This window comes from Penicillium longicatenatum (assembly GCF_028827895.1).
Source record: "Penicillium longicatenatum strain IBT 33135 chromosome Unknown contig_11_segment0_segment0, whole genome shotgun sequence".
Classification (NCBI taxonomy): Eukaryota; Fungi; Ascomycota; class Eurotiomycetes; order Eurotiales; family Aspergillaceae; genus Penicillium; species Penicillium longicatenatum.
Window position 1 is genome coordinate 502894 of NW_026643117.1, and position 23658 is coordinate 526551.

Sequence of the window (23658 nt, forward strand, 5' to 3'; positions counted from 1 at the left end):
TTCGGGCCAAGAAAAAGATCCACTCGAGAGGAACCTCCAACTACTCACGGGGATGGGTGCACCACAAATAGGCATTGCCCACCGCTGATGATGGCGCTCCAACAACGTGCGTATGAAAGACTACAACACTTGAATACTTTGTGCTGATGATCTTCTAGCTGACCCTGCGCTTGTGGCGCCTCAATCATCGTACGCCCACCTGATGACGAATGAATGAGATCTAGATCGCTAACCCCTCGATGCAATAGCTTGTCCTTCACACAGGGCTTTCTCCTAGGACAACTCTCAGTGGTACTACTGATCGGCGCATTCATCAAGTTTTTCATCTTCGGTGAAGCTCCGCCGCCTCCTTCCCGTGGCTTATCCAACCGCACATCCCACCGCCGCTACAGCTCCGTTTACAACCCTCCACAAGATCAAAAGACACTCCGAGAAAAACCTTCCAACTCAAATGTTCTCCGCCCGGTGCCTGCTACCTCCACCAATACACGTTCCATTCTCCGAAAAACCTACTACAGCGCCATCCCTACCAACCCGTCCAAACATGGTCGGCATCGAATGCACCACTCGTCCCACCAACCGGAGTCGCTGGACTGGTTTAATGTCTTGATTGCACAGACCATTGCACAGTACAGGCAAACTGCCTACGTGCTGAAGGACTCGCCCACAGCCTCAATTCTGAGCTCCCTGACCGCGGCTATGAACAATCCGGAGAAGAAGCCATCGTTCATTGACAAGATTACGGTCACCGATATCTCATTAGGGGAGGAGTTCCCAATCTTCAGCAATTGTCGCATTATCGCGGTGGACGACCCCAATTCCGATGGTGGCAGGCTACAAGCCCTATTGGATGTGGACCTCAGTGACGACAATCTCTCCATCGCCGTAGAAACCTCCATGGTACTCAATTATCCCAAGCCTCGCTCTGCCATTCTACCGGTTGCTTTGTCAGTCTCTGTCGTTCGATTTTCAGGGACCCTGTGTATTTCATTGATTCCGGCATCGACAGAGGATCCTCTTGATACACCTACAAAGACACCCGAACCTCCAACAGAACCAGGCTCCAACACAGCCCCTGGATCTCCCCAGGGCGCATCATCCCAGGATCAGAATCCACCAAAAAGCAGTCCCAAAAGCAATGTCGCATTCTCATTCCTTCCAGATTACCGACTTGATCTTTCTGTGCGTTCTCTCATCGGCTCGCGCAGCCGTCTCCAAGATGTGCCCAAGATCGCCCAGTTGGTCGAGGCCCGAGTTCATGCGTGGTTTGAAGAGCGCGTTGTTGAGCCCCGTGTGCAAGTTGTTGGACTTCCAGATTTATGGCCCCGTATGGGCAGGACTGGTGTAAGGACTGGCGAAGAATCCGATGCCGGGTCTACCGCACCTCCACGCAGTGCTGGCTCTGCCGAGGCTGGAGGGAGCCCGTATCAGTTTTCCGATAGCCGTGAGCCGGAGGGGCTACGGTTCCGTGGGCCTATGCCTTTGGATCCTCGCTTAGGACTCGGAGCAGGCTCGCGTAGCAGCAGTTTCAATGCAGATGTGGGGAGCTTGCGGAGCCCGAGTATGACTCGACAGGATAGCGCTGGCGGCGCAAGCGACCAATTCTCCATGCCGGGTGGTATGCCAGCTGGAGTATCTGCACGCAGAGAGTTATGATTGCCATTTACTGCTCAATTTTGCCAAATAGTTACTCTGCGCCAGAGTTATGGTTCTAATTCTGTATAGTACTGCAGTAGTCCACCCGTCAATAAATGATGATAGACTCATGAAATCCACAGCCTTTGACAGTCCAATGAAAAATCGGTGGAGAGTACAATCAGGGCTTGGAATGTAATTATCCATGTTATGAAGATTTAGGTGGGTGATCATATAATTCATGCTTTTTTATTTTTGGAAAAAATACAAAAAAGTAACCGAAAAGTCTCGCCTATACTATGCAAGATGTGTGCAAGAACACCCCATTCAAGATCAATATATGTATTGAATGAACTAAATCCAATCTCCTCCATTAAGTCAATTCAGTCGTTACGCATCAGGTCTCCATTCAACCATGCCATCTCATGCGGCAGCCGACTGCAGGAAAGTGCCCGTGTATTGCTGGCGGTAAGGATTCACATCAACCTCAGCACCACGGTTGAGCGGTGTCCACTTAGGCTCCTCCTGGAAGAGACGCATAGCCTTGACGTACTATAAAACAAGTAAGCTAAACATCCGAGCCACCTGGAGAATTCTTAATCTGTCAATACACGTACGTTCTTCTCATCGGTCGTGAACCGATGGTAGATACCGGCAGGGAGGATAATCATATCGTCCTTGACCAGGTCGATCCGAATCCACTCATCTTCCTGACCACGGACATCAAAGTATCCCTCACCGTCAAGAATATAGCGAATCTCCTCGTCCTCGTGCAGATGCTCCGCGAAAAAAGTCTTCACCTTCTCCTCATACACATCGCCCATACTCTGAGGCGAGACGCAAACCTGGTCACGGTTCTTGTAGCCACGCTCAGCCGCAATGCTGTCAACGTGCTCAATCGTTGGGCAGTGCTTGTACAGAACACCAAGCTTGGCAAGGACCTCTTCAGAGACGGCACGACCGGAGTCGTGGGGCTCGCGCTGGTCGCCCTATTTTATCCGCAAGAAATTATTTAGTTATCCACCGTTGATCCATTTGCGTCATCGGTGGTATATTTGAAGGTTTCGGGCCATTTCGTATAGGATCTGAGGCAGATAAAACTTACCGGCTTGTTATCGTACCAGTATGCCTTCATGATGAAATACTAAGTGAGGGAGTATTCAAAGAACTGAAGTCAGGACGAAGTAGAAGAGAGGGAAGTAGTCGCTGAACATCTGCAGCCCCGCAATTGGCCGATGGCGCAAGATGATTATGTGAGCCTCTTATCGGTACACGTGACTACGGTAACTTTTTTGTCTTATCGCGATAACAAATGTTGCAAACTTTCGTTTCGATTCGTGTTTGCCATTTTGGACATCTCGAGATGGCGTTTAGAGCTCGGCCTGTGACTCTGTTGCGCCCGCGCATCGGGGTACGTCTGCCCATTTGCAGAATCCGTGGTCTGGCAACGGTGGCCGAGGGCTCCCGGTAGGTTGATCTCCTGATCAGATCCAACTATCACTAACGCAATCCATGTTCCGGAATAGACCCTACGATGTCATTGTAATCGGTGGTGGCCATGCTGGCTCGGAGGCATGTGCCGCTGCAGCTCGTTCAGGCGCTCGCACTGCGCTCGTGACCCCCTCGTTATCGAACATTGGTGTGTGTTCGTGCAACCCCAGTTTCGGTGGAATAGGAAAGGGCACAATGATTCGAGAGGTGGATGCAATGGATGGTGTCGCAGGCCGAATCATCGACAAGGCGGGCATCATGTTTCGGATGTTGAATCGCTCCAAGGGTCCCGCGGTGTGGGGGCCGCGCGCGCAGATCGACCGTGATTTGTACAGGAAGTACATGACAGAGGAATTGGTCAGCACCGAGAACTTGAGCATCGTGGAGGGCAAGGTGGCAGATATTGTGGTTTCCAAAGAGGGGGTGGAAAACACCCCGGGTGCACAGGGCAAGATTGTCGGTGTTCGATTGGAATCTGGGGAGGTCCTCCCTACTGGCCGGGTGGTTATCACTACTGGAACCTTCTTAGGTGGTGAGATTCACATTGGCCTCGAAGCGTACCCATCTGGCCGGATGGGAGAGGCCCCAACCTATGGGCTGAGCAAGTCTCTCCGTGATGCGGGTTTTTCGCTGGGACGTTTGAAGACCGGCACGCCACCCCGTTTGGATATGAAGAGCATTGATTTCTCAGGTCTGGAGGTTCAGCGTGGTGATTCTCCCCCACAGCCGTTCTCATACTTGAATAAAACAGTCGAGGTTGGAGATGAGGGACAACTCACCTGTTGGATGACCCATACCAACGAGAAGGCTCACGATATCATCCGTGCAAACCTAGACAAGTCTATTCATATCAGAGAGACTGTACGGGGACCTCGCTATTGTCCGTCTTTGGAATCGAAGATTATGCGATTTAAAGACAAGACCCGGCATCAAATCTGGCTTGAACCCGAGGGATTCGCACCGAACGATGTGATTTATCCGAACGGAATTTCCATGACCGTTCCAGCAGACGCGCAGTATGCTATGCTGCGCACTGTACAGGGTCTTGAGAACGTGAAAATGCTGCAACCGGGCTATGGTGTAGAATACGACTACATTGACCCACGCAATCTGCGATCTACATTGGAGACCAAGCTCATCAGCGGTCTCTACCTAGCGGGTCAAATTAACGGCACCACTGGCTACGAAGAGGCAGCCGGACAGGGTATCATTGCAGGCATGAATGCCGGCTTGGAATCACAGGATCGACAGCCTCTCAGTCTGACTCGGTCAGACGGTTTCATCGGTATCATGATCGACGACCTCATCACCAAGGGTGTGTCTGAGCCATACCGCATGTTCACCACTCGAAGCGAGTACCGCATCTCCACACGATCTGACAATGCTGATCTTCGCCTGACACGTATGGCTCGCGATGCCGGCGTCGTTTCGGACAAGCGTTGGCGCCATTTCACAGAGGCAGAGGCGCAAATCGAACAACTCCAAGCTCTCCTTGCCAACACCAAGCTCTCGTCCTCTGCTTGGTCTCGAAAGGGCTTCAAGGTGCGCGCCGACACGTCGATCCGTTCGGCCCTAGAAATCTTATGTCTCGACGGCGTGGACATCAACGCCCTGATCCCGCACATTGAGTCTGCCCCTGGAGTTGCCTATGTCCCTGATTCCTTTGATCCAGTCATTCGATCCCGTGTCGCCATTGAAGGCCGATATGCTCCGTACCTCAAGCGCCAGGAGAAGATGGCCAAGCGGTTCTTGCAAGATGAGAATCTCCTCTTGCCGGCCGATCTCGATTACGGCATGATCCATGGGATTAGCAATGAAGAAAAACAAGCACTTGAACGCGTGCGGCCTGTCAGCGTTGGTATGGCAAGACGAATTGAAGGTGTCACCCCCGCTGGTGCACTGCGTCTGCTAATGCATGTCCGAAAGGGCACTGGGTTTACCAAAGAGGCTGGTGATGAGGATCCTGCGGTGGCTGAAATGTTGCAGTCGTCCCCTTGAACGCAGCCATGTAAACCATTTCTTCTTGTTTTGATATATAGCATATGCTGGCATTAGCGAAGCAACATACGGCGCCTGGGAAGTCTGCAGTGTACAATAGGGTTGGTTTGGACATTCTCTGCTGGATATGTATTCTATTTGATCACTCCGTGTAGCATGATGGTGCATAGAGGATAATTAACTGGCAATATTGCCCTGTACAATAGAAATTTTCACAATATTGCACTTTCTATCTCTCTTCTCCCATGTTTGCTCTCAAATAAAACGCCATATCTTCCAAGATATCTACATATCAGGGTTTGTTCTACATTCTCAATGCGAGTCATAAATCACACGCTGACCTCGATAGAGTTTTACACTAATCTGGGGAAAAGCACCAGTGAATGAGGATGGTCAAATGGAAAAGAAGGTTTGAGTCTCAGTTCAGATCCCTGTTCTTGACCAGTATGGAGTATCTGATCTTGGAATTTATGAATGGCTTCCAAGAAAGTACTCCACTGTACATACCCATAGCAAACAACGATACAAACCATATAAAGTCCAAATTGATAAATCCAAAGCTTGACCTGGGGGACTAGGGAACCCCTTCCAGCAAGAAGAAGCAAAAAAAACACGTTTCGAAAGGCAAAAGGCAAGCCCCATGCATCACACATTCCTCCACGCTCTCCCCCACGCGAACCGAACCCAACCGTGCGAGATACCGCCAGACTGGTACGTATTCCACGCAAGGGGAGCCGATCACGACCAGGACAGGGCAACTTGGAAGTTAGCACGGACGTAATTCGTAGATCCTACCTCTTCCATTCCCTTCTGGGTGGTTTATGCTTTGTGGCTTCATCACTTGCAGTCTCGACATCGACTCACATATGATACTGTTCATGCGAGAAGCATTGCCCAAGAGGATGTAAGATAGGGAGAAGAAATGGGAGAGATAGAAGGATCGAAATCTCAGATCTACAGAAGTAAAAAAAAAAAAAAAGATAGATCATGCACCGATCGTCGATCTCTCCATGAGAGTGGACAGCGAACAAGATAAGCAGGAAAGGAGGAAATGAACTCCGACGAGTCCATGACAGGACCCAACTCGGGAAGGCGTGACGAAGCGAGCAGATTTCCCCAAACAAGGTTTACAGGGATACTGACATCCCTGCGGCTATCCTCGCCCCTTCCACCGTGGATTCAAACACGACCTGATCTCAGCTTGATCGCGCAGACAAGCACTTTGACCTCGTGACCAGACCGCAGGGGCGGTTCAGCAGGTGACCCGATCGGCGCGATGGCTCAATCACAGGCCGCCACTTCACCCGCAAGATAACCATGCAGAGTGGACACTCACGTCCCCGGAGGAAAAAAGACCTCGAGATAATTAAGGATGCAGGGTTTGTGATGTACCTATCGCACGGTGTACAGTTGCAGCGCGAAGTGCATGCCTCCATACTGCACCTGGGCCCGAGAAATGGGGAATGGTACGAGGTGATGGTACCGAATGAGAGAGGTGCAGACTGGAGCTGGAGCAGTTACCTATACTAGACATCTGGAGCGTGAGTCGCTCTATCTAGTTTACGTATAGCGTGTACTAGTGGCGTTGCAAGCTACCGTTATTTGCACCAGTTCGTCTGAACTAGGCCATCCAAGAAACACTGAGGCTAAGTCTAGGCCCGGGAGCGCGGACATTGGAGGTTGGACCACGCCATGTCTCGGAGGGAACATCCTTGCGTTGACGAGAAACGTCAACAATGTGGCAGTGACCAAACAGGGAATTCGAGGCCCAATGACAGCATCGTACGACACGAAACTGGGCGTCGGTACGTGCGCAGATGGTCGTACCCTTTGCACACGGTTAAGCGGCCACATGGGCGCGGGGACATGATATTAGTTTTTTGTTTTTCCCCCCTTAGCAAACATGAAGTCAATAATGTCCATATAGATGTTGCTATGGATGATAAATTAAAACCCGACCCAGTGGTTCGCGCTCGGGTTTGGTCGCTAAGTTTAACATTAAGTTCGCCCATGAGATCGTTTTACTGTGCGTAAAAGAATCGCCAAAGTCAATGGTCGATCTCCGATGTCAATCTTTCCCCAGCTCTCAGGATCCACCGTTGACCATGGAAAATGAACTGTGACATAATGGACTCCATAATGGCAGATTAACTGGGTCGATTCCAGCTTAACACCTCAAATGGAATAAATAGACGATCGTGTTGATCCGTGTTCTCAGACCCCGATCTCCTATTTGCGGGACAATCGCTCGGGATGTTTCCAGAGGAGGTCAGTGCCGGTGACAGTGTGATCTACCCGATGAAAAGGTGAAAGCTGGAAATCTGGAAATCCTGGAGAAAAGAATAGGGGCCCCCTCCCAAAGAAAAAAAAAAATAAAAATAAAAAAAGAAATCACCGTGGTATTGCAACTTCCCTTGTCCACTTGGCGCCCTATTCACATGCGCCAGGCACCTGCATACCCAGTACCACACAGCTCGGAAGATGGGGCTTCTAGATTCTAGATTCTAGCTTAACAATCGTCGGAACACGGGATGATGATTCCCACTAGTACAAACTACCAGAACCAGAACCAAACCAAAATCAATTGATAGCGCCGGACCAAGAAACCGGATCTTCCACAGAAAGGAATTAAAAAAATAAAATAAAAAAAAAACCCAATCAATAGCTCGGCCGGTGCAGTTAACAGTTAGGTCGAGAGATGATCATCCTAGACCCTGTGCTTGGCCTTTGCGGGATTTCCTAGTTACGCGCTAGACTGCAAAGGTAGAACGCAACGCCACTCAACAGGACCTTGCGGTGCGTTAGTGTGAGGGTTTTTATTATTATTATTGATTTATTATTTTTTCCCTTCTGAACCGTTCGAGGTACGTGCATCTGGCCTTGCGTGGCCCCGCTGAATTTATTTGATTTACGATTTTAGGGATTTGGTTGCGTGTTGTTCCGGGATCTCAATAACCTCGGGTTCTGGCTTGGACTGGTCTCGGACTCTTAGTGGCGTAAATACGAAGATCGACCGTGACCCACGAGTACATGATTGGGACATGAAGCCCCCTGTGTCCACAGTGATATAATAGCATGAGATCCCTAAGCCCGAGTAGAGTTACTGCTAGACTGTTAGAATTAAAATAAGTCTAACAGGGATTAGAAGGGCGGCCTGCACGAATCCCCACCTGTCTCATGTGGCACGGATGCCTGGCCCGAGTGTCTGGTACAGGTGGTGCGCCGTCCGTGGCTATGGATTCCTTAGTGCGAGTCGAAAAAGAATCCCGAAATATTTTAATTTCCCCTTCCATTCCATGATCAAGGGGGAAATCGGGGAATCCAGGAAAGATAGGCGCTGGGTCCCCAACCTAAGCCCATCTCGTAGACTCAGAATTGGGTCATCGCTGGTTGGTTCGTGTGGGGAAACGAGATTGGCGCGTCCAGTTTTCAGGACTTCGTAACCGGGCGGAGCATTGTCGTGTACTCCGTCTCCGCCTCGCGCTTAGAATGTACGGAGTACGCCGTTCATTCAGGTGATAGGTACTTTTGTTTTCTTCTATATGTGGACCTCGGTTGTGATTGTACGTATACACATCTATAATGGTTGATCAATTATTTTCTCTTGGTTCGGGTCCAGAACCTCTGGGCATTGGGCACCTTGATCGACCCGTGCAATCTACGAATCTGGGTCGGGTCAATCTACCTAATTGCACGGGAATAGCGGCAGCTAATCGTGTCACAAAATACAATACTGTATCTACCCCGTACAACAGGTACAAGGCGATAGAATACTTGCTAACTCGATTCCGTATCTCTTTGCGAATGTCAAGGCCTTTGAACGCCTATACCGGAATCGAAATCCAAATCTGATTTGGCCCCTTCGCTCGTTTTTGAGTCGGTGTGATAAGACTCATCACAGGTGACATCTGTCATGGGCGCCAATTGAGTTTTCACAAGCGTGCGCCAACCTAAATCGACTCCTGTTCACCCAAATCTCTGGGACCTTTGCCGACCAACCTGAAACGACGGAGGAGGACCATCCGTATTGAATCTTGAATCTCCCATGTGTGGAAGAAGCAAAGAAGCAATCACGAGAAATTGAAACCCAAAGAAGGTTTCCGGTGGGGAATGCCGATCTGCAATTCGGACTTAGTACGGAGGCCTGTCGGGATCTGATTTGCTCTAATTAAATCAAAACCACAACAACCCCAGTCAGGACCAGGGAAGAGGGGGGGTTAGGCTAGAACAGAGGCAGTGTGCTGGATCCGCTGAGGATCTCCCGCGAAAGTTTTCACCAGGATCCAATAAGCCCCAGTGCATCAGGTACGGGACCCTCTTGCCCCTCAGAAACCCAGATGAAGGAAAGGTTTCTGGAGGACTAAAGTTACCGGGAAACAGAATGCTCAAACCTTGCGACGCGTGGTGGGCGCTTCTGCACATCCATCGGTGCTGATTGGAAACGCCTGAACGGAGATGAGCCGGGGATACCAATTTACGCTCAGTCCTCGTAGAGAGTGGAATCTACTCCATCCCTTTGGGATTCGCTGACGACATCCTTTTTGGGGAGGATGAGCATGCACTCTTTCCTTTTTATTCGGGGAGCATTTTCTGTCCAGGGGAGCCCGAGCTAGACCTTTCCCTCGGGAGCGCTTTCAAAGCCAGTCATGATGAGCATCACTTCACCACGTTAGGTCATTCCCCGATCTCTCTGACGTGCCGTTGGAGGATCCTATCCCGCCCCATGGTGTGTGGAGGTTCCATTTTTCAATAGTTCCGGTGCACTGGCCAGTGTCCACTCGGGCGCTCCCCACTTGGGGATTTCCCCTCTTCTTTTTTTTTATTTCATGTTTTATTTTTCTTCCATTTCTGTTTTTCTTTTTTCTTTTTTCTCCCACTGGGCCGTTGGGAGAAGTGGAAAGAAGATGATTGGATCCAACGAAAGTCTCGATCGGACCCTGCTGACACCGAGTGCTGTGAGTGGAAAGGACTGAACCATGGAGAGAAGGCAGGTGGAGTCGAGACCATTCGGTGGCTGACCAATCAACGGGCGATCATGGGCGTTGTCGAAAGACCGCATTTCGTCTGTAAAACATTAACATTTTAACGTTAACGTTAACAAGTTTAAAGGTTAACATTTAAGAACGACGGACTAGAATGCTCCAGAGATGTAAATACACCGCCACCCCAGCGATGACCGATGCTTAAATAAGAAGGTGGTTAAAGTGGCTGAGTCAGATTGACGTGGTGACTGCGGGCTCCACTAAATCGTCCATGGCACGTCGATGATGATTGCATTTATTCTGATCTTCTAGATAGAAACCGACCATGACGGAATAAAGAATAAACTCGGTACCTGCTTGGTCACTCTTACTATTTGACTTTGGATTTTCCTTTTCCTTCCGCAGACCGAGGACTCTCCTGCAGGCATCTGGTGAAATCATCGGATCCTCGCCCGTATTTCTCCGCCCTGCTGCCCCTCCTGTGGACTCAATTTTGGTACGAGAGTTCTGTCAGATAAATCTTGAGTTCGCCCCGCAATTTGAACCCTCCGATATTTCTGTATATTACCATACCGTCGATCCTTTCTGCAGTTCTTGGCCCCCTGATTACCCCCTTGTAGATGAATGAGTACTATGCCTTGACCATACCTACAGTAATTTTTTTTTTTCTCTCTACTACCCCAGGTCTTCGACGTAACTTGTTCACCTGGAAAAGCAAGCTTGGAATTACCGCAGGATCCGTGGAACCGAGTTCGAACAGATCCCCATCTCCAGATCGGTGCAACCTCTCTCCTCTCACGCTGACTTGGGTCCGTGCTTTCCCTGGGCGATCCCTGGACTCCAAGAGGAGGGGTTAACTCAACTCAAAACCCTCCTCCGCTCCCACTTCTCCATACCCTGGTCGATCTCCTTAGCTTATTTTTTTCCCTATCCCTATCCCACACTACACATCTCCGCCTTCCCATCATGGTGAACGGGACTGCGGCGGTGCTAGAGCCCACGTTCACAGGCTATGTGGCTACGACACAGGATGCGCTGATTCTATTCGAGGCCTGTCTGACCGGCGTGTTGCATCATGTTCCTCGTCGACCACACGACCGCGAGCGGAGTCATCTGGTGCGCAGTGGGAGCGTCTTTATCTACGAGGAGAACTCATCGGGGATCAAACGATGGACCGACGGAGTGACTTGGAGCCCCAGTCGCATCTTGGGCAATTTCTTGGTCTATCGGGAGTTGGACAAACCATTCCCGCCCGGTGAGAAGAAGCGCGCCATGAAGAAGGCCAATCGACGGCCGGTGCCGCCCACTCGACCTGGAGAGCCATATCCGCGACATGACAGCAACGGTCAGAGTTATTCTCCGACATCGCCTCCAGCGGCCTTTGGGGAACGAACACATCAGTCAGAGGTGGAACGGGCTTTGGTGGGGTCGCTGGTCGATTCGTACGGCTTCAAGGACTCGGGGTTAGTCAAAAAGACGATGAGCGTGACCGTGATGGGGATCACCCACCACCTGGTCTCCTATTATAGCGTGGACGATGTGATGCGCGGGGCACTGAACCCTCCTTCCATGGTCGAGTCGCTGCGCTACATTCGACCGCGCATCGACCTGACTCAGAAACAGAGCTTCCGCGCCCCCATCGACGACTTGGAGTCAAATGCGTTGGAGAGTGCTCCTCATGATCCGTCCCACGCAGCTCTCTACGGATACCGCCCCCAGATGATGGCACCCCCTGCCTATGGAATGCCGAATCCATCGGCTGATTTCTACATGCACGCCAACCACTATGCTGCCACTCACGCTCCGCAACCAGGCCCCATTACAGGATACTCCATGGGCGGCAACATGCCCGGCCAACCGGCCCCGAACCCATATCTTCCATCGCCCGCCGTGGCAGCCACGATGGCCCCGAAGCAAGACGACTACCATGCCTTCCGTGCTGGTCCATATGGAGGAAGCATGGATTCCATGAGTGCGCACAGTGCTCTGTCCTCATCCATCCCCGGGGGAATGAACAGTATGCCCGGATCTCTCAGCGAGCGCAACCGTTCAACCTCGGACCACAGCCCTTCTGCATACCGCAACTCCTCCATCTCTTCTCGTAGTGTCGCCACCGATGCTACATCTCCTATGGACCCCTCGACCCCGGGCACGTACTCACGCGGCAGCTTCGGCTTACCTAGCCATATGGAAAACACTCATCTCGATTCTCGCGGCATCGGTCCACTCGACCCGAATGTACCACGCCGCGAATCCAACCCCGTTCACCCCTCCTATTACGCCCCTCCCGATCGCTCGCAATACTACGTTGGTGCGGCAGCCCCTGTCAACCACGCCCACTATGCGGCCTGGACAACCACCGCTCCGGCCCAGCCCCAGATCTAATTTTTTCTGAAACCAACGTCTTATTTCGCCGTTGGCCGTGGGCTTTAACGACCTTGTTTTTCTTGTTCTTTTCCTCTTTTATTGAAGGTGCAAGGAACCTTTTTTATGTTTACTTTTATTGTTCTCCCACGATGGTCATTTCCAAGTTTCAAGGATATTTGGGAGCGTGGGGAGTCTTCTAGGGCGGTTTTGTGCTTTCGATTACCCCTTGTTTTGGTTCTAGCTTTTAGGGACGGGTTCGTGGATTTTGTTTTGCTCGGCGAATAGACTTATTCTGGCTTTTGGAACGCGAAAGGGTGGGCGAAACCCCACCAGTTCCCTTCCGTGCAGTGTACTCATGTCTGTCTATATGGCCCTTTGTCAAGTCTTTTCTTTGTCTTTTTTTTCTCTCTCTTTCTGTGGTGGGACTCTGATTCTGATTTGCGTTTGCTTTTTTTCCTCTCCCGATTCCTTTCGATGGGGCAACAATCCCATATGGGCGGCGTTTTGTGTGATTCCCTGACGATGTGATGCAACCGACAAAACTTCTGCTTTTTCTATATCATTCCATTCTGAATGTGCTCCTGATCTCCTTTTTTCCATTTTTTGCTTGGCTTGGCTTGGCTTTGCCTTTCTGCGGCTCCGCTAGTTATGGGGTCGATGGGTCCTGTGCAATATCCTGAAGGTTTGATGGATTCTCCACTTTAACTTTAACGATACGATGCAGGGTCGATATCCATGACTAACTAGGTTTGAGTGGAGGTGTGCCCCTTCTGTACCGTACGAGGTCGAGGTGGATCTGTTGGGATAGCTGCTGTGCCGTTTGTTTATTCTGGCTGTTCATTTATGGGAGGTTCTTTGATTTATTTGAGCTTGGAAATGAACGTGATACCTACTTGCCTTCTGTTTCAAATGGTCTGGTGTACCGAGGGCAAGGCCTGTACGCACCTCCAGGGCTTCTCATCATGATCATGACTGTATGCTTAAACCTTACCACTCTGCCGAGCCGCCAACCTTAGTATCCAATTCTCCGGGCTATTGTATATCCACGATATCCTTACCTTGGGTACTGGGTATCCACCAGAGCACCCATTATACCTATCTGCCGGGGCTTTCCGGATGTCTGTCCCAGATCCACCTAAGACCATGCTATATGCTGCCCTCTATTACTCATGCGATGATACGTGTCCAAGTGGTGAGATAAGCAATCACTCCAGCAGGCTCATCTACACCTCAAGGATTCACACTCGCCCCCAAACCTACTAGCCCCACAAGCAGATTAGAAAAAACTCTTTCACAATAAATTTTACTCGGTAGTAGCCAACGAATGCTTGAATAAAAGAATGCATCCTTAGTACCTGAGCTACGTAGTCGCGCTGCGGCTCAATGAACTTGGTGGCCAATCAGAGCGTCATCACACATCAGGCCCCCAGTCTTGGTTTCAAGGAATGACCTGATTCGGCTGAACATAATGTACCTGGAAGTCTCAGGATCTTGGTTCTTTCCCTTTTCTACAGGTGGTTGCTTTGGCTTGGTGGGCGGTTAAGACTGGCAGACCTGCCTGTTCAACTAGATAGTTTGTATATTCCAAGATTGTAACATAAACATATAAGCCCCCGAAATGAAGATCAAGATCACCCGTAGTTGATGCCATACCTGCCAAAGTAATTCTCTCCTCTCGGTGATTGGTAGCGCAAAGGCACTATGTCCCAGGTGCCATGCTTCAACAACTCCCACCGTCCCAGCAGGCCTTGGTGTCTCCTTGAAAATTACTTCTAGCACCAGATCCATAGGGGACATTTCAAATATTGATTTGAGTTTCTTCTGTGCACGTATTCCACAGCTAGAAAGAGAAGTGCACCCGTCGTGTCATATATACGCTCTGTATATGCACTATCTTTGCTGACCATGCATAAACCTACACGCATAGCCTTACACGGAATTGGAGTCGAGGTGATAGAATAGTCAAGAAAGGGAAAGCGTCAAGCTTACCAGTCTCCCGAAGCAAACTCATTGAGTCGCACAAATGGAAAGCAGGAAATCTACAAATCAGAAAGGCGCGATTTTTGAGCACAACCCCCCCCCCCTTCTCTTTTTCGATTTCCAATTCTTCTCCTCTATTTACTCCTAATTCTATTCACGTTCTTCCCTTGCGTTATTTTAGGTTCATCAAATCCCAAGACGATGTCGAGAACGAAGATATATATACTTGTCATCAGGGCAGGAATCAGAGACACCAATGACATATGCATATAGATTGAAAAACATTAACCAAACGCAAGCTATTAAGACTGAGTGAGAAATCTTGAGATCAACGAAATAGTCTTGGTTTTCTTCTCGAACGCCTCTCCAATATCAAGCAGAGGCCCAGAAAATGGCAGCCGCAATACCAGATTTGTCCCCCTTCCACCTCCATCTCTACAACCGAACCGAGTCAACGATCTCTGAGCCAATTCACTAAGCTACTACAAGGTAGAGGGCAAGGAAAGAATGATTCAAGCTTAATAGACCCAGGAGGACGTATCGAGGCAAGCGTCGAACATGATTCATAATTGTGCGGCTTGCCCTCTAGCTACCTGAAGCTACAAAAAGTGGAGAAGTAGCCGATGAAATGGCTAACATATATCGTCCAGTTGGCCAATCAGAGTTACTGTAGTGAAAGAACCCCCATTCTCTGGTTTCAAAAAACGACTTGTTTTAGGAAATCGTTTCTTCAGGCATAGCTGATTGGCCATAGCGCCATGCAGCTGAGCCATGAAGTCCCTGCGTCAGGTGGAGCCGCTTCGATCTAAACCGAATACAGCAACATCTCCACCGGCTTGTATGCCGTTTCCCCCGCAGGAACAATCAGAAATCTCTCCACATCACACAAACATGGCCGAGTTACCAACCCTCGTCTTCGTACCTGGTGCCTGGCACAAGCCTGCCTGCTACCGCGAGATCATCAAACTCCTGCAGCCCAATTTCAAATGCGTCTCAATCACCCTCCCATCCACATCAGGAGGCCCCGATGCGTCATTCAAAGATGACCTCGATACCGCCCGCGAAGCCATCTCCAGCGAGATAACCAGCGGGCGCAATGTCGTGGTCGTCGCGCACTCTTACGGCGGGATGGTCGCCAATAGCGCGATCAAGGGATTCACGCGAGACAAAACCACAAACCAAACACCCGGGACAGGATCCGTGATCGGGCTCATCCTGGTCGCCTCAGGATTCACATTCACAGGCCTCTCATTTATGGATCCATTCTTCGGGATCCCGCCTCCGACCTGGTGCGCTAATTGGGAGACGGGTTACGCTGAGCTCGTCACTCCCCCGCGGGAAATGTTTTACCACGACCTACCGCAAGAAGAGGCCGAGTACTGGGTTTCTCAGCTTACGCCACACAGCCTGAAATCTTTGTTCGAAGGCGGCGAACATAGTTATGCTGGCTGGAGAGATGTGCCGGTTTGGTATATTGGTACCGTCGAGGATCGGGGGCTGCCTGTGTTGGTGCAACGGACGCAAATCGGCATGGCGAGGGAAATGGGCTGTACTGTGGAACATCGAGAGCTGCAGACGAGCCATTCGCCGTTTTTGAGTCAACCTGAAGCGACAGTCGAGATCATGCGGGAGGCTGTTGATGCGTTCACTGGCCATTCGGGGACTCGTGAGGCTAGTGAGCGTGTGAAGGGCCTGATTACGGTGGCTGGACCGAGACTCTGGAAACCTTTCACGTGGTTAAAGTTTGGACTTCCGCTTGTCTTTGGGCATGTGTGTGGACGTGGGATTCTGATATTTGAGTTTGGAAGGAGGATGTGGAGGTCTATCTTCCATTAGCACAATACCCGTTCGTAAGTGAGCGCCTTGTACATTATTCCTCTCTCCGCTCACCTAGCCTTAATATGATTATAACTCTACTCTTCTATATAACATGTGTCAAAATTTGAAGTTCAATGGCTCAGCTGGGTGCAAACAAAACAAGGCTGAAACAAATCAAAACCAAATACAGGGCGACAGACCCTTTCTCGCTTGTTTATTGGTCATTGCAATCCTGGACCTGTATAAACTGCAACTTCAACTCAGAACTATATTTGCATATCACTTCGTTTCATTAAGTAATTGATGATATATTAATTGTCTTGCTGTTGAGCAATCACTTGAAGACAAGCCTGACCCTTTTGAGATTGAAAATGCGCATTCAGAACATCAGATCGCGAAAACGCTTGCTGACACCCACCGCAAACCCAGTCTCTAGTCCCCAGATGGATCTTCCTATGTCGAGTACAGTCATTCTTCCTAGCAAAAGTCTTCTGACAGAATTCACATGAGAAAGGCCGAATCGTCTCATGGACTCGCATATGCGAACGGAGATTATACAGTTTTGTGAACTCGCGGGAACAGGTTGGGCACTTGAGATCTTGGAGCTGTGGCTCGACTCGTGGAAGAGGTCTTATTTCCGGAGGCTCTGAATCTGACGATGAAGAACCTTCTGGTTCTGGGACGGTTGTCGTGTCCTCTACGGGATTAGGATCTGGCGCGCGGGTGCTGGTTGAGGCTTGGGTAGGCTGTATCCTGGCTTGCTTGTTTTGAATGACTTGCTGCTTGCTTAGCTGGATCTCTTTATCTGTGGGGAATTGTTCGTTCTGCGGAGATGCTGATGGGTGGTAGTTTCTCATGTGTCTTTTGTATTGACTCTGATTGGCGAAGCCGATCTCAAACCCGGTGATGCAGTCTTTGTAGTTGCATCGGAGTGGAAGATCATGTCTTGTAACATGTTTGTCTCGTTCGTCGGCAGTGTCAAAGCCGGATGTAAATGACCGACAGCTGAGTCGCGGGCACTTGAACAAATTTTCGCCATATTTTCGAACAAGTGAATCCTTCGAAGAGTGGTCAACGGCATTAGTGAAGACCTTTTCTATCTCTTCCCGGACCTCACGAACGATATCGACGATATCTGTGGAGACTTCGTCCCTTTTCAAAGCGCCAAAGGAGTGGAGTTGTTTCCTCGTGAAGACATATAATTGCTCCAGCTTGTAGTAAAAATCCCAGCTTTCGAAGACCTGCAGCTTCTTCTTATTTCGTGAAGAAACCTCCAGTGGCATCTTTGGCTCGGTCCAATGTTCATCGATAAAGACACCTAAAGCTTCAGCAAAGGGGACCATGACCTGCAGATAATCATCCTCTTGCAAAGTTGGGTAGACGACAGGTCTCTCTTGCTCTTGCGGGATGGCTTGAGCGCGATGACTGTCTTGGAGCTTAGCTCTTGCCATTCTTCGACTAGCCTCCCAAATGACGCCGTCGAGATGTTTGATCCAGTAAATGACTGCATAGTCCATAAGACCATAGTCACCTTCGGAAGCGGAATGGCTGGAGATAGGATCCATGAACATGGGTAGATTCATGTAGCTGAGGCATAGAGATCCCATCTCTATGTCATGGTATAAAGGGTCGACAATGCCTTCGTCAACAAGAAAACTAGGCACGATGTCAGCCAAACTCCAACCAATCAATGCGAAGAAGGCGCTCATACTGCTTAGCCGTTAAATGAATCAACTCGACCGTTCCATCTTCTCGAACGTCAACCAGAGACCCGCATATATCTTTTGCAGAGGTTACCCGGAACATTCGCCGTTCAAAGTCAACGCGCCGTGCGTGTAGATTGATGGACTTTAAGACTTGAATTTCGCGCCATTTAAGTGGCCTTCTAGCCAAAACTAACCACCGCAGCAGCACCAAAACATCATTTGAGTACCCTGTGGAGCTCTTCATTTTGACGAGAATCCGGCGATATCTGCTCCTTGGTTAGAAAAATAACGCGATAATAGAATCGCTATACATACGCATCATCAAGATCCACTGGGAGCCTGCTTGGGTCCAACTGCTGTTCCAAACTCTCAATGGATGTGGATTCCAACAACGAGTCCCATATCAACCTTGCAAGGAGGAACATTGCTATCATTGAATTAGTACCTTAAGTCTAATAATTCCATGTCAAAACTTACCTCCAGCTCTGTTAAACACATCGGAAGCAATTTTCTGTGCCCTGTCCGGTAATAACGAAAGCTTTTTCTCCAGCTTATCAGCTTGAAAATGACAATACTGCTGCAAGTCCCCCTGCATATCTTGTTGTCGAATACTCAAATAGTACATTCCATCGAAATCTTTGCGACCGGGGCCATCATCTCGACTAGTGAATAGACATCTTAATCTGGATGACTCGTTGACCGGAAGACTCTCGACAAGTTTGGTAAACCACTGTACAATCTCCTTGCGATCATCCCGTTTGCACTCATCTAGTCCGTCAAGGATGATATATGCATTTTTGCATCTCTGAAAAGCAAGGGTCAGCAGCCTTCGGACTTGATCGGGAACAGCAAGAACAGCCTCTTTACTCTTGCTGCGCTCTTCATAAAAATAAGTCAGCAGGTCCTTGTCTTGGTGCAGAATTTGAGCTAGGATTCCTCGAGCAAGCGCCAAAAAATTGTCATGCTCAGGATCGTCATGCTTGCAATAGAAGAAGAGAACCGTGGGCTTCGTGGAGAGTTTCTGGGCTTGCTCCACTATAGAAGAGGCTAGAATAGTTTTACCTAGACATTGTATTAGGATGCCTTCCACCAAAGATTCAAGGATATCCGCAACATACCTGATCCCGGAATCCCATTAATCCAAAGAAGAGGAGGTATTTTGGGATAGCTAGGATCAAACCATTCTTTGAAAGACTGGTTATCCAGTAGCCATCTCCCAGAATCGGGAATATCCAACCGGACTTTGGTAAAATTATACTGATCAACATCCGTATGTGGAGATTTCAGCCAATTGAAAACCACGAGCGATCGATTCATGTCTTCATTTTGCATCATTATATCGAACCGATCATTCTCGAGACGCTGTAGCTCTTGAGAGTCCTCAATTTGAGAGATCGTGGCTTGTCGTTCAATTAATATCCGATGCCTGGACAGATTGGTGATAACGGATTCAAAACGAGACTTGTGGCTAGGCCAAGTTGCATCGAAGAGTTGTCTCCATACTATAAATGTTAATTGATGAATCTCAGTAGGAAGGAGAATGCATACGGCGCTTTTGGAAATATTTCATGGCAAGTCGATGAAAGTTGAGGATATCTTCGTATATGAGTGATAGCACACTAATCATATGAGGTTTGGTTCGAAAGAGTTCCTGATATTGGGACAGAAGGGGAAGACTCTCCCCAATAGATTCATAGGTATTGACAAGCTCTTGAAAGGCCTTTTGATATGAACTTGCGACCTGGTATCTCTTAGTGGACGATCCATGCAGGCGATAAGATGAAAGGGCCATACCAGCAAAAGGAACTTAACGGGCCCCTAAGAACAATCAGCCTCAGCCTCAGAGTAGCTTATTGGGTTGTTGCCTCACCAAAACAAATGCTACGATCTCATTGCTGTTACAGAACGGCTCCACGACCTTGGTGTATTGCTCAATAGCCTCCAGAAAGACACCCAATCGACTCAGATCCTGAATTCGACGTGTCGATTGATGTTTTTTCTGGAGATCATCAATACTTTTCTGGAGGTCTTGAAAGGTTGTAATCTTGAAATTGTCTTTGTCCCGCTTGGTCAGGTCTTTCTTGAAGATGTCAAGTGCGCGGTCAAAAGGCGACTGTGATGCATTCTTTCCATTGTGAGCCATTTCGGGCTTTATCCATTCTAACGATGACAGAAGATGAATGTCAATCTGAGATAGGAGATGTGTTATGAATCTGCCAAGATATGTGCAAGGGTACGAGTCTGCCTTGTTACTCGAGGCTGACACACAGCCACGATCGTGTATGCACGCCTGCCTGATTAGAGCCGCATCCCAGCCACAATTCACTTTGCGCCCGACGAATCACTATCTTGTTCGCGACAATAGCATCATTCCAGAAAATTCAACGCCTTCTCACTTTGGATAATTTGTTGCCAATGTGACTTCCCAGACCGATCGCGAGTATCTAATCAACGCGTGTTCAGACAACACTATACCCCCGTCATTCCAATGTATCAATTTCACCCATACCAAGACGACTTTCAATTCATAGATGACCCGGGAGATACGCTGAAGCGAAAATGGCCATTTGAAGAGGATGATTCCATCTACTCTCCAATATCCTCTACAAATCCAGCAGGAGCCTTCGAGGGGGCTTCAGTGGAAGTAATAGAGGAAGCCACCGAGGGCGAGGTTTGTTTTGGAACTGTAAGTACTGACATAACTACAGACGTTGAACTGCAGTCTAATCCACAGCAGCTTGTCAGAGTCAAAACCCAACTTCAAGGCTCTGGCTTTCTCGATGGATTTTCACTAGATTCCAGGTCTTCGCAATCGTTCCAAGTACGCCAGGAAGGGCGATTTTTCTCACTGCAGCACAACGGAGGGAATTTTGCACGCCTTAACAAATTAATCAGTGGAGACCTCAGCGAATTACTTCAAGAATTCCCCATGGTACGGCTAAAGGCCTTTTTATCACGAAAAGACCTCGAGATTGGCTCTGAATCATGGCGTCCCGGAAACGCGATTACCGTTGAAATCAACATATACGGACCTGAAGCTGAATCGGAAACAATTGGAAAGAAATTGAGCAAATCGGGCAACTTCTTACAACAGCCGCGGTTTGGAGCTGGGGGGATGAAATACGTCAATCCTCACATTCTTCGCATGCCGGGCTTTTCAACTGATCATGAGATCTTAGATCTTGATTCTGACACCGGAGAAGATCAAGTATTAGAGTCCCCTGGTGGCAATGATGATTCCAACGAGGATCCGATTGATGTAGAACAGATACTTGACTCGCAATTGCAACATATTTTGACAACAAATATTTCCATCGATCGGAGGGTCAAGAGCCCCCTTCTACAGTAGGTCTTTGTATGCATAATCCGAGAAAAGGCGTTTAACAGTGCTATAGACACCAGAAAGAAGCGATTGACTTTATCTCGCAGCGTGAGAAAGGAGCAGCGGATTTGGAAGGACTTTGGAAGTATAATGACACCGATGAGGATGAGCCATTGTAGGTGATGAAATGCAGATAATACTGCCCAGAAGTTTCACTAATAGAACCATAGTTATCAGCATGTTCTCAACGGAGAAAGACGTCGAGAACCAGATCATGCCAAAGGTGGAATTGTGGCTGATGAGATGGGTCTCGGCAAGTCTCTGGTGATTCTTTCGGTGATTGCTGGATCTTTAGACGAAGCCCGACGGTTTGGTGCACAAAAGTCTCCTCAACAAACCCGGACTCCCTCCAAAGCGACGCTTATAATTGTGCCATCAACGTGTAAGTTGACTCACAACCGGAGAACACCATATGAAACCGAGTCCTCAAGTCAGCCATAGCTAATGTGCGCAGTTTTAATCGACAATTGGATAAAGGAGATACAAAGGTAAGGGTGACATAAATTGAGTTGTTATAACTGGACTGATAATCCAAGGCATATTTTTTCGGCAACATTATTCTCTCATCAGCACATTGGGTGGGAGCGACACGCTGAAGAAGAATTGCTAAAGGAGAAGGACATAGTGTTTACGACATATGCAACGCTAGCAGCCGAGGCCTCACGGAAGGATAGGGGGGAGAGCATTCTGACAACGATTGAATGGTTCAGAATCGTTCTTGATGAGGGTATGCTACAACGAAACATGTCCTATCCATACCAATTTTGACAAGCTGGTAAAATAGCGCACTTTGTGAGAAACCGTTCCACAAAGCAATTTCAAGCGGTGATGCGTCTTTCTGCTCAGTACTATTGGTGCCTTACCGGAACACCGATCCAGAACGATATTGAGGATCTCGGAGCATTAGTTGCCTTCGTCAGGGTGCCGATTCTACAACGCCCAGCTGCATTCCGGAAACTGATATCCTCGCCAATATCTTTAAATGTTAAAGACCGCTTTAACAATCTTCAAACACTCCTTCGTTCAATCTGTATCCGGAGAACACGAGAATTGCTGAACATTCCCGAGCCGATTGAGATCCGGAAACCTCTTACCATGGCACCAGCGGAGTGTGAGCAGTATCGGGAGCTGTTCCTTAGATGCAAAATGCGCATTGAGATGGTTGTCTCTGGACATCGAAAGGGAAGATTCAACTCCACCATTCTGGAGCTATTTCTAGCCCTTCGTCTGTTTTGCAATAACGGAAAAGCAGAAGAGGGAGCACCGAAAGATATGGATGAAGCTCTTTCTCTACTTCAACAACAAGACCAGGACCACTGTGTCTACTGCGGCTGCACAATACTTCACCTCAGTGAGGCTCCGGAAACAGACGGAGGGATCATGATTCCTACCTGCTCACATATTGTGTGCCATGGTTGTCTAATACAGTACACGATGGAAAATCAGCAATGCCCTTCTTGTGGTCCTAGTACCATACAATCCCAAACAACCGACGCAACTAGATATCAACTGGCAAGACCTTTGGGTGAGCCCACAGCCCGTCCATTTGCGCATTATTCGACCAAATTACGCGCTCTCTTATTCGACATAATGCAAAACCCCTCCCAAAAATGGTATGAAAGCCATGTATTGTTGATAATTTTCCATACGCTGATATTTTAATGTAGCATTGTTTTCTCAAGCTGGAAGAAAAGTCTCACTCTTGTCGCTGAGATGCTCACCAGCCAGGGCATCGCATATAGCATGATTGATGGATCATTGCCACTATCCCGACGAATAGCCGAGCTAAAAACATACGAAGAGCCAGATACCAACGTGCTCCTCATGACCCTGGGCACAGGTGCTGTTGGGCAAGTGAATCCGTCTGCTTCATCCTGCACAGTTCTAACTGGAATTCTAGACTAAATATTACATCCTCATCCTGCATTTACCTTCTCGAGCCTCAATGGAACCCATCTATCGAAGACCAAGCCATCGGACGAGCCCTTCGACTGGGTCAGCTTTCCCGCGTGACAATTGTTCGGTATATCATGATAGGCACGGTGGAAGAGGTGTGTTGATCTACCGGCCACCTACAGATGTCATCTAACTTCTTTAGACGCACGTTGTTCCACGCCAACGCAAAAAGCTGCAAATTGCGGGCGGCGGATTCCAGAAAGAAAATAACAGGAATGCGGACAGACTGAAGTCTTTGCGGGTAAGCAATGCCAATGTCGCAAGATGCAAGCAGTTGCTGATTTGAACAGAATCTATTTGATGTCGATTCAATGGTGCAGGATCCGAGAACTCTAAATTGACC

At 48.8% G+C, this 23658-nt stretch overlaps 7 protein-coding genes across 7 annotated transcripts; 5 read left to right on the plus strand and 2 right to left on the minus strand.

Moving 5' to 3' along the window:
- Positions 1-87: 87 nt before the first annotated feature.
- Positions 88-1656, plus strand: mmm1 (ERMES complex subunit MMM1; the record flags this gene model as incomplete). Its single annotated transcript, XM_057110612.1, has 3 exons — positions 88-106; positions 159-189; positions 249-1656. 3 exons carry the CDS (start codon positions 88-90, stop codon positions 1654-1656), a joined length of 1458 nt encoding a protein of 485 aa, XP_056977838.1.
- A 402-nt stretch (positions 1657-2058) lies between these two features.
- N7484_000192 (acireductone dioxygenase (Ni2+-requiring)) lies at positions 2059-2770 on the minus strand (the record flags this gene model as incomplete). Its single annotated transcript, XM_057110613.1, has 3 exons — positions 2059-2187; positions 2253-2624; positions 2741-2770. The coding sequence occupies 3 exons, from the start codon at positions 2768-2770 to the stop codon at positions 2059-2061; spliced, it is 531 nt and encodes a 176-aa protein (XP_056977839.1).
- A 228-nt stretch (positions 2771-2998) lies between these two features.
- N7484_000193 (tRNA modification protein MTO1) lies at positions 2999-5124 on the plus strand (the record flags this gene model as incomplete). Its single annotated transcript, XM_057110614.1, has 2 exons — positions 2999-3102; positions 3162-5124. 2 exons carry the CDS (start codon positions 2999-3001, stop codon positions 5122-5124), a joined length of 2067 nt encoding a protein of 688 aa, XP_056977840.1.
- A 5948-nt stretch (positions 5125-11072) lies between these two features.
- Positions 11073-12491, plus strand: N7484_000194 (camp independent regulatory protein; the record flags this gene model as incomplete). Its single annotated transcript, XM_057110615.1, has 1 exon — positions 11073-12491. One exon carries the CDS (start codon positions 11073-11075, stop codon positions 12489-12491), a length of 1419 nt encoding a protein of 472 aa, XP_056977841.1.
- A 2853-nt stretch (positions 12492-15344) lies between these two features.
- N7484_000195 (alpha/beta hydrolase) lies at positions 15345-16289 on the plus strand (the record flags this gene model as incomplete). The annotated part of the gene is made up of 1 exon (XM_057110616.1): positions 15345-16289. One exon carries the CDS (start codon positions 15345-15347, stop codon positions 16287-16289), a length of 945 nt encoding a protein of 314 aa, XP_056977842.1.
- Positions 16290-16582: 293 nt separating this feature from the next.
- N7484_000196 (C2H2-type zinc finger protein) lies at positions 16583-17980 on the minus strand (the record flags this gene model as incomplete). The annotated part of the gene is made up of 1 exon (XM_057110617.1): positions 16583-17980. One exon carries the CDS (start codon positions 17978-17980, stop codon positions 16583-16585), a length of 1398 nt encoding a protein of 465 aa, XP_056977843.1.
- A 2485-nt stretch (positions 17981-20465) lies between these two features.
- N7484_000197 (uncharacterized protein) lies at positions 20466-23656 on the plus strand (the record flags this gene model as incomplete). The annotated part of the gene is made up of 11 exons (XM_057110618.1): positions 20466-20648; positions 20700-21322; positions 21373-21474; positions 21530-21741; positions 21814-21847; positions 21896-22086; positions 22144-22972; positions 23027-23221; positions 23260-23410; positions 23458-23556; positions 23606-23656. 11 exons carry the CDS (start codon positions 20466-20468, stop codon positions 23654-23656), a joined length of 2670 nt encoding a protein of 889 aa, XP_056977844.1.
- Positions 23657-23658: the final 2 nt, after the last annotated feature.